The 10,651-nt window shown below is 37.3% G+C and overlaps 1 protein-coding gene across 6 annotated transcripts in view; it reads left to right on the top strand.

Annotated features, from left to right (window-relative positions):
• Nucleotides 1-10,651, top strand: part of LOC129576191 (WAS/WASL-interacting protein family member 2) — a 24,144-nt gene that overhangs the window by 9,272 nt on the left and 4,221 nt on the right. For 4 of the 6 annotated variants that reach the window (XM_055460882.1, XM_055460881.1, XM_055460880.1 and 1 more), the window contains 6 exons: nucleotides 8,309-8,409; nucleotides 8,606-8,866; nucleotides 8,956-9,232; nucleotides 9,383-9,670; nucleotides 9,863-10,058; nucleotides 10,137-10,355. In XM_055460882.1, coding sequence (XP_055316857.1) covers nucleotides 8,325-8,409; nucleotides 8,606-8,866; nucleotides 8,956-9,232; nucleotides 9,383-9,670; nucleotides 9,863-10,058; nucleotides 10,137-10,355 — 1,326 coding nt within the window. In that variant the 5' untranslated portion in view covers nucleotides 8,309-8,324. Of the gene's footprint in view, nucleotides 1-8,030; nucleotides 8,207-8,308; nucleotides 8,410-8,605; nucleotides 8,867-8,955; nucleotides 9,233-9,382; nucleotides 9,671-9,862; nucleotides 10,059-10,136; nucleotides 10,356-10,651 lie in introns of those variants that run through there. The other 2 variants (XM_055460884.1, XM_055460883.1) reach the window with 2 other exon arrangements.

The raw sequence follows: 10,651 nt of genomic DNA, 5'->3' as shown, positions 1-10,651 counted from the left end.
AGAGAGAGAGAGAGAGAGAGAGAGAGAGAGAGAGAGAGAGAGAGAGAGAGAGAAGGAATGAATGGGAAAAACGGCACACATCATGCTGGCTTTCATGTTGTTGGTGGCCAAGATAGACGAATAGCGATTGTCTGTTCGAAACGTTTGTTTTTTCTCTTATCGATACTAAAATATGTCAACGATTCTGGTATGAGCTTGTGTTTGGGACTTGTGTGTGTATTTGTTTGATGTGCTGCTGTCACGGTTTGATGCGATTTCATCAATAGATCTTCCATTGATATCATTTGGTGGAATGGGAGCGTACGGTGTAGAACATGTTAAATGAGCTTTGATAATTAACAGTCTGGTTTGTGTTCTAATTCCATCTCTCCCAATCGATTGCATCTCTTTTCCTTTCATTTGATTGTGACATTTTGATGTGGTGCGCAAAGAAATCTGCATTTGAAAAGGCTTGGCTGTTGTTGTATTTTTCATTTTGGAATTTATTTAAGTCACCAATTCCAGTCCACCTATTGAGAATATTATATTCAGATTACTTTCATTTTGATAGCGACGACAGCTGGACAGGAATTTCTCCCGTTTACCTTCTCTCTTTCTATCTTCATCGTCATTTGTCGTGTGTCTGCTCATGTGGTGCTTATCTCGGCAGCATGCGTGTGTAAAGGTCGTATAGTTCTACAAAAATCAATTCATTTATTCACCGTGCAAATACATCACAGATACCTTTTCCGTGAACTGGACGCACCATGCCAACCAAAGAGACGAAGAAAAAAAAAACCAACCGTTGAAATACAATTTTGTATTTCGAGATCTGTTGTTTTTTTTTTCTTGTCTGCTTCTTTTACGTAGCATACGATCAACCATGTTCCTGTTGTACTTGAGCCACATATTTGCGGTATTTAATTGTCTTTTTTTTCTGTACTGTTTCGCTCATTTCACATGGAAATGGCCGGTATATATAGAGTGTGGGCACACACTGCATAAATCATTGCTTAGCTTACGGATTTCGCTTTAGCGAATGGAATGAAGAGAATTTCTTTTCTTTTCAACTTAACACCGGTGCAAAGTTAACTTTCTTGCTCACTGATTCGGATTAATTCTTCGTTTGTTATGCCACTTCTCTATCTCTCTCTTTATTTTATTTTTTTTTTTATTGTGTCTCATGAGTACACAAGTTCTGGTGGTCTCTTGATCTTTTGTGCTCAATTGTACAACAACAAAAAAACTCGTGTTGCTAACATGTACATCGATCGAGCCAACGACACGCACAAATTATGCAGCATGATGTTCACATATACACTCAAAGTGGGGGCAATTGAATATTTCGGTACAGAACAAGAGAGACATAGAGAATTATGAATCGATGTAATTTCTCATCTTCTTTTCGTTCGCTGCGTGAGATTAAATCACAAACGCTTGTTTTGTCTTTTTTACAATCTTCAATCTACCAACGCAATATTCTAGTTCGCCTTTTTTTTCATCGATGTTGAACGCATAACGTTTAAACACATTTTCGCGCGCGCGTGGTCTTAATCTCTTAACTCGCAAACTCATTCCATTTGTTTTTATCATCGTCGGCTTTGTTTGCTTTCAATTACAACACACACACACACACACACACACACACACATTTCCAGTAGATGTGTGTACGTGAATCGGTGAATACCAATTAATACACCGCGCACATGAAATGCAAATTGAATGTAATTAGGAACTGACACACAGCAATAAATGAACTTACCACATAATTTAAACGTGTGTACTCTACCACATGATAATGGCAATTATGAAGATTTGCACCGCTTAAGTGGATTCAATCATTTTGTCAATTAAGTGGGATATTCAATGTGATTCGAGCTGAACCATTTATTAGAACGAAACAAAAAACTATCTCGGCTAATTTTCAAATCATTTGACTCAAATTGTGGCCGCATCAATAATGATAGACACAAAAAAAAGCCCGTAAGATATGAATGAACTTAGCGCCTGCCATTTCTGGGTCAAATGTCGTTTCTTCTTTCTATTTAACTTCGCATCATTTGTTATTGGTGCACAAAAGGTAGATCCATTCAAAATGCAAACAAATGGATTCTTTTCAACGAACATTCCTTTATTACCCACGATCAATTATTAGTTACATCATATTTTTTGGTGAAAAAATTTGGTACTCTATCAACAATGTATATCTACAATTTCGCTGCCAAAGCTTATGAGACGCCGAACAATTCGCATTCTGATGTGAAACGATGAAGTGTTTGCCACGCTTCATTCTTTTGTCGAAAATACAATAATTTGAATTTCTTTTGCCTTTGCTAAATTTATTCAGGCTTCATTTGATGTCTTCAATCGAAGTGGAATATTCAACGCCCCTCACATCATCCAGACTCAAATTACACTATTGGCTTCGATCATGTCATTTGATTTTATGTAATTTCAAATGTGTGTCGCCTTTAAAATATGGCTTGTAAGCATTGAACATAGTGTTTGACCTGGATTTCAGCCAATAACCAATCGATCGCACCAATTAACGATCGATGATGTCATTTGAGATCACACGCACACGCATCACCAAAATGGAGTCTATTTCGATAAAATAAAAATAAACAGTAATAAATTATTTGGTGTCGGGACTCATTGGCGGGCCATGGTCGATTCTGTACATGTATTGTCTATTGCTAAATCGATTATGATTATTGGCACCAGATATTCGGCGCACTTTTAAAGTAACACAAACAAAAATATCGCTCTTGAAAGCATTTCAACTGAAAGAAAAACGAATAATCTTCAAACGAAGAATCTTTTTCTTTAACGCTCACACACTTCCTATTGATTTCTCTCTATAAACTGAAATCTGTGTTGAGCCCATTGATATAAATCGCAATTCGCTACAACTCAATAGCTGAATTTGAACAAAATACCAGATAAATGCGATCTATTTAAATGAATTCAAACTCGCAAACTCTGCTCAATAGACTCATCCAATGCGGAATTGATCAACCAAATCAAATCAAATACTTTTAACAAAGAAATCAACAAACACTAAGTTAGTTTCACAGTTGCGCTTTGTTGTCTCTAGACTGGCATGAAGTGAAAAAAAAAGCCGAATTCGATAAATTATTTTGCATGTTTGACTAGTACGACCCAAATTATTATAGTTTGATGGTTGTCTCTTCGACCAGATTTTAAATGTTGTCGTTGGACATTGGTTTGAATGTTTACTACAACTGGATGCATTGAAATACCGAATTTTTGTATTATAGGTGATTGCTTTGTTCAAAATTGGTCAAATGGTTCTTCAAATGACTGAAATTTGCAGCCGTTTTTGTGTCTAATGCCAAAATAGAATTTTTTTTCTTCGAATGGATTAACTACCGCCTTCTTCAAAATATTAACCTTCGATTTCAACAAAATAAACCTATTTTTTAATTCAAATCAATGGAATACAATATAAAATTCACATGTGATTGCTATTAAAAAGACAATCAGAACCGCTTGAATTCGAAAGTCTACTTATTCGAACTCTACTCCTCAATAGAGACTGACATTTTTCAAGTTTGAAAATTGAAACACAGTTTTATGGAATGAAAATGAAGTTACCATGGAATCCTTAGATCCATCCCAAACCCAATGATCATTTGTAGAAAAAAAAGTCAAAGTCAAAAAACATCAGTATTCAGGTGACGCACTTTGTTTCGTCAAATAAAAACGCTCAAAGAGTCCAATGTATGGCATCCACTACGTAATGGAAGTATTTACAAAACAAATAAGCATGCATCAGCCATAGCCGCAACAACAACAACAACAACAATCATGTCAATAAACATACGCAAACGCACGCTTCGTTCGCGGCAAAAAGTTAAAGCAACAGATTTATTGATCTCGCTTTCTCTGACGAGTGAGGGCTTTGCGAAGTGTTGACAATTGCTTTTGTTTGGTTTGGTTGCATTCCAAATGTTGAAATGTGACATAGCGAAAAACAAAAAATCAACAACAACAACAACAAACGCTGTACGTGTTCCAAGTACAAAGTGAAATTAAATGCGACATTGCGAGTTAGGAGAAATGAATCGATCAAGCCAATGTCCAAGATTTAAGTGGGAATAAATAGAAAAAAAAACCGACGTGTATACAGTACGGACAACTGTCGCAATCAAAGTGCTTGAATGATCGATTTATAGATGAAAGTGAAAAGTCACGTCCAAATAAATGCAGTCTACTTTCCATTTCAAATCGTTCTATTGGCTTAGATCGGGCCTACGTAAATGGTGTGAAATACACGGGTTTTTTTTTTTGGTATCTCAATCAATGGGCTGTCAATGAATGAACAGCGGTGGCAGCGACAGCAGTAGCAGTCGCATAGGCAGACATTGCGTCGATTAATCCAAATTGATAGAATTAATTAAAATCTAACATAATTTTTCACCTTGACCGCACGTTCCATGAATTTTGTTGATTCATTTTGGTGGTGTGGCCGTATAAAATGTGCCATAAATGCGCTTGTAAGTAGCGACTAATAAAAGAAACACAAGACAATATCATTATAGAAATGGTGAATGGAAATCATTTACCTCCCACTGATCGTATCTCGTTTAAAATAATCATGTACGTTGTACGGCCGGAACGCATATTGTACACGCAGTCGGTTGCTTTGAAAGTGCATTGCTCTCATGCAGTTCGGATAGTGTGCTGATGTTCCATTGTATGTGTTTAGTCTGTGTCAACGCAGCGCTCATTTTTTTTTCTCTCCCAAATTATGCGTAATGCCAGTCATTAGAGATCAAATCGAAATGTCACTTTTTTTTTTTCTCCCTATACATTAAGCGATGCCTCACTATGAATGATGCAAAAGAATGATGCATTACTGGCTAAAGTGGTCGTACGTTGTCATCACAACAAACAATCACTTTCATAATAAACATACAATAAATGTTATAGTACGTCTTTTATTGCATTCGCAAATAATATTTCCGTCCATTTTTTTTTCTTCTTGACAATTTTTCCGTTTTTTTCCTCGTTGGCTCGTAAAATTGTGTGCTGTTCACTGTACGTATACCATCGATGAACAGTGACAACGTGTGAGAGAGTTAGAGAGATGTCATTGATCACATCATTAAGAAGCCATAAAAGTGCGATGCTCACATGGTGCCAGACGACCGTCTAGCATAACATAATTCAACAATGGAAATTTCACCTCTGAAATGGTGTTGCAATTGTGCGTCATATGCGGTCTTAAAATCGCATCTATTTACGTTTACCTACGGTTTTGCACCGAATTATCATCAGCGATATTTAACATGGAAAGAAATACGTTTTTTTTCATTTTTAAGCGGCTGCTTGGAATTGTTTTTGTGCGCATTTTGTTTTGAAATTGAATTTATTTGATTTCGTTTTCGTTTTTATTTTCTTTCATTTTAATTATTTGTTTCTGTTTACAATGTTTCTCTTCGGTTTGTTCAACTACCGCAAAGTTTTTCGAAGAAGCTATGTTGCAGAGAAAAAAGAAACGATAGATTTCCATCACAATTTTATGCATGTGCATTTCATGCGGTACGAAAACTATTTACTTTCTGTCACATGTGCACAGATGAAATCTATGCGATTCACACCGTGTGAGCGCGCGCACCTTTTTTTCTTTTGCATCTCGTTTTTTTTTTTTTTTATATAAGCAATTGTGCGATAGTTTTCATAAGCGTGACTCTAATGCGAATACATCTCCGATTTCATGTGTGTATGCATCTCTCACCGTTTTCCAAACAGCATCGCATTTAAGTCATACAAATAACACATTCATAGAAATAAATGCATTTGTAAACCATAAGAGCAGAACATGTTCTTTGAACTTATCTCCGCCATGCATAGCATCGACATTGACACACAATATCATATTTATGCTGGAACATAAAGGGAAAAAAACAAATTGTGTTGCTAAAAAGTGCCCGAGGTGGGTATAATTAGGTATCTGCGGTACTTATTACGGCAGAACATATTTGAACTCCATTAGTCAAATTGTGTGGCGGCAACACTAGAATATTTCTAACCTAAACGAACAAATGAAGAGAACAAAAAAAAAATCTCGTTACGGCTTCTTTACCATATTTGTGCACCGAATCGACAGATGGCAAAGATACATTGAAGTGTAAATATCATACAGATTATCGCCAAGCATATTATGAAGACGTGGGCTTGTCCATGTCCAAACACAATCAAAATGTGAATACCACAAAAAAGGCTGTGGTCTTCGAAGTTGATGTGGTGTTTAATGAGATTCCCTCGATTGCAAGCCATTTGTATATGCTCGTGCGATTTGTGTGTGTTTTTTTTTTCACTTTCATTTTGGCAATCGACTCTATATTCGAAACTGAGAGTGAGTCAAAAATCAAATGACGTCTAGCACAACTGGACGCAAACGTGCCTGTAAAGTGTATTAAGGTGGAATATCAATTAGCCGTCGAAACGTGCTCAAATGCAAATCGTTTGCAATTGAACACCGTTCGCAAAATGAAAACAAATGAAACGGACCATTTTGGAAGCGAAGTATTCAATAAACACAATCACAGTCGAAAAATCTTCATATAGTCGGAAATCGGGTTTTATTTTTTCAACCTTTCAGTTTGTTCAATTTTCATTCAAATGTTAGCCCTTGAAAAATTGATGGCGTGCAGTGCACAATAAACTTTCTCAGGGCTATAGAAAAATCTGCATATTTAGGTCTGATTTTGTGAATTTCTGGTCAATATTGTCGATGATTTCATATATGTATTGTGTGGTTTGGAAGAAAAAAAATCGTCGTGGTTGTGGTATAGTGAAATGACATCATCACGATTTAGAGTTTTAAGTGTTGACGACATCACATAGGCTTACAATGAACAAATAGAAAAGCGAAACCAACGATGAAAAAAAAAACGAGCCAAACAAACAACTGTCAATGTGATGATACTTGACTGAACGCCAACTAAAACGAAATCGGCAGTAAATGCCAATTTCATGTATTTTGTGCTTTTAATTCTGCTGCCAGTTTCGAATTTTACTGCTTCCCGGTTCTTCATTTCCTTCTTGTCGGAGCGATGGAAAAATGGTATTCTCTCGTGAGCAATTGATAAATATTTCGGATGTTAATTAGATTTTCATGGCATATCCATTTTAAGGTCAATTTAAAAATGCCAACGGATAATTACGCACCAAAAAGATCGTAAATGCAGATGTTCACGGTTTTCGTTTTGCCATGCACCATACATACATGCAGGTCAATATCGATTTTTCTTGCGTGCTCGTCGAATCGCTAAAAAAACTGTGTAACCTTTATTTCCGGTTAGAATATAATCGAATCGACAACCCACTTTCGGTGGCATTTCTTTCCATGGTTCTGTATGCTGTTGGCGTAGGACATGATTTCTAGTCTAGATATTTTATGTGAGCGGTGTTTTACGCTGTACATGGAAAATAGAATTTACAATATGTGTGTGCGTGTGTGTGTGTGCTTGCGCTTCACAATCTACGTTTATTCAACAATCGTTTGAAATTCTAATTAAATTGTCCGATGAGGAAGTAAACTTACTTTTTAACGCGCTCGTGCGCGCTTTTACAAACACAGACACACGCAAATACACTGGCTCATTGTAAACAGACTCGGTTCGAGTTCATCAACATCCGCAATACTCATTGCTAGCTGATTAAGACCACAAGTCTGACAAGCTATTTCACATCTCGCTCCTATTATAACGTTTGTGTTTAACACACAGGATGCTGTGAATGTAAGGATTCCATCAAGACAAACGACTCGACAGCATGAAAAGGCACACTTATTAAATATAGAAGCATGAGCCCATGAAATCATCGCGCTTTCGCACACCAGATAACAGCCGTTTAGATATGACTAAGCCATTATGCCACCGCAACAACTCATTTCCAACTCTGTTTATCAATAAAATTATTTTAATTTTTATATCGTTCGCCAAGTACGCAAATAAATTCTACTCTAAACGACCAGCCGCGCGCTCTCGCATAAATCAAATGCGTGCGTGATGCACACTGTGTTTGACAACCATCGTAACAAGTTTAACCCAAAGAAATACACTGAATTTAAATCCATTTAATTTACGTTTAGTGCGTTGGTTAATGTTTTTTCTCTGGTTTCATTTGCCTTTGCATTTGGGATGGGCAATTCTAGAGAGTATAATCGTGAATCAAGATTTGAAAGGAAGAATACGTGCGTTCAACAAAACAATTTACCATTTAATTTATTTAGTTAATCGGATTAAGACTTATAAAGTATGAGTGATTAACGGCAGTTTTATTTTTTATTCCATAGAAAACCTAGTTCAAAAATGGCAATACCTCCACCGCCACCTGGACCACCCGGTCCACCACCGCCTCCTATTGGAAATTTGAAACTTGGTGCTCCGGCTTTTGGTGAGTTTTTTTTTTCGATTTGCTTATTCGCGAGTGTTTGATGATAATTCTTCTTAGTCAATATTGAGTCAATATTATTGACTGAGACTTTGCTTCTAGAACAGAGCGAAAGCAATTTATTTCATCAACAAAATGATTTGATTTCCGAATTCAGTGTCACCCAAGTGACTAATACAAACATACATTTTATCGATAGGCAAATCATCGGGTGGTGATCCACGATCAGCGTTATTAGCAAGCATTCAACAAGGGGCAAAACTGAAAAAGACCACAACAGTGGATAAAAGTGGGCCACTTGTTTCAGGTCGAATAGCAGACGCAAACAGTAATAATGGCCGAACAAATTCGGCGGCTCCATCACGGCCGCCACCACCAAATAATGGAACGAATGGAACGCTGAGAGGGCCATTTGAAGGAATGTCCGGTATGCCAAAGTTAAAGCCAATCGGAGGCAGAAGTAAGTGTGCTTTGCATTGCATAGCATTGAACCAACAATGAACCAAATTCACAATTGAAACATTGTTTTGTTTTGTCACATTCAAATAGCGATAGGAGTGGCGTCACCAACGAGAGAGCCATCATCCACATCAACTGGTGGCAGTCCACAGAATACAAGCAATGGTACAGCCCTTGACTTCAGTACAGAATTATCACAACGCATAGCAATGAAAAATCAGAAACAAAATCAACAAAAATCGAATAACGAAATGAATACAAGAAATCGCGGCCCACCACCGCAACCACCAAGCAAATCTGTTACCGACAATAATAGTAGCCCAACAACTACAACAAACAGCAGCCCTTTAATTAAGCAATCAAATAGGTAAGCATATCGAACTAGCTGCTGGCGTAGGTTCTCTACTTTCTTTGTTTGTTCATTTTTTTATTTTGGATTTTTTTTTTTTTCAATTTATCATTTCAATTAAAATGGCCGACGTGGCTCGGTTTTTTTGTTGTTTGGATTGTGTAACAGTGCATCGCCGACGAGTGTATCATCGAATGGGGCGAATATATCGATATTACCAAATAAATCGTCATTATTCGGGAATAGTGTAAACTCAAATGCAATCGGCGTGAAGACAACGGCGACTGCGATGACAACGACAACAACGAATAAAGTGGTACCAAACTATGGAAAGCCGACTTGTGCGCCAAAGCCACCAGTTACGGCAAAAAATGGCCTGAACGCACTTACCACAACCAATAATGGGAATAGTACACGATCAAGTGTGTCGCGATCACAAAGTGTGCGGGCGCCAAGGTTTGTCACCCACAAAATATTAAAGATCGCTGCGATCGCCTCATCTTCTAAACCACTTGACCATTGGCACTTTGCTTTTGTTTTCTTCATTTTGCCCGTTCAGCCTTTTTGCTAATAATCGAGGCTAGAAGTCGTTGTTCGATCGAAATTAATTGTTGTTTTATTTTCTATTGTTGCCCAATCCATTTGCAGATCGCCACCAATTTCAGTTGCTGGTTCCACATTTCCACAACAATTTGGTACAATACGCGGCGTACCGGCCGCTTTTCAATCACAAGATGCAATCAATTCGGTTAGCTTGCGACCCGCACCGACAATTAATCGGCCAACAGTAGCGCCACCAAGACCTCCAATTGAAGCCAAATCGGCGGCTGTGAGAGAGAAAGAGGTAAATTGTCCGAGTCAGCAGCAAATTTTTAGCCAAATCTTTAATGAAAGTTTAAATTTTTTTTTTACATATTTGCAGCAAGCACCTCGTACTGGTCCACCGGAAAGTCGATCTCAGGGTCGAACCAAGAGTCCTCCACCTCCGCCAAAACGAAGCGTATCAAATACAAATCTACCAGCACTTCCATTGAGCGTCGCATCGTCGGCACTCTCGCCGAATTTGAATTCCATTTCAAACAGTGCGGCTATCAATTTCGGTGGTTCAGCCAGTAACGTTTCAACTTTAATGAATAATATTGTAAGCATTCCCGAATCTGTTTTCAATGCGTCATCATGATTTTGTTCAATCATATTTTGTTTATAATCTCAAACTATCTCGGCATTCAACATTATTTTGTGAATTTGTCATCGAACTATGGACGTTATGTTTCAATTCTGATTAAATGAATGTCCGAGAATGAAAACGCAACTTCTATTCACAACACATATAAGTGAAACAAAAATAAAAAAATTTATTGAAATGAAACAACAAAATCGAATTTTTTCAAAGTGTAACAACAAAAAAGATTTTTTTAAAGTGTAACATCGGTATGT

This window comes from Sitodiplosis mosellana, unplaced genomic scaffold (assembly GCF_009176505.1).
Source record: "Sitodiplosis mosellana isolate CC-2019 unplaced genomic scaffold, AAFC_SMos_1.0 Smas_scaffold_6181, whole genome shotgun sequence".
NCBI classification, from domain to species: Eukaryota; Metazoa; Arthropoda; class Insecta; order Diptera; family Cecidomyiidae; genus Sitodiplosis; species Sitodiplosis mosellana.
The sequence above is the reverse complement of the archived record's forward strand: the minus strand, read 5'-3'. Positions and strand labels throughout refer to the sequence as shown.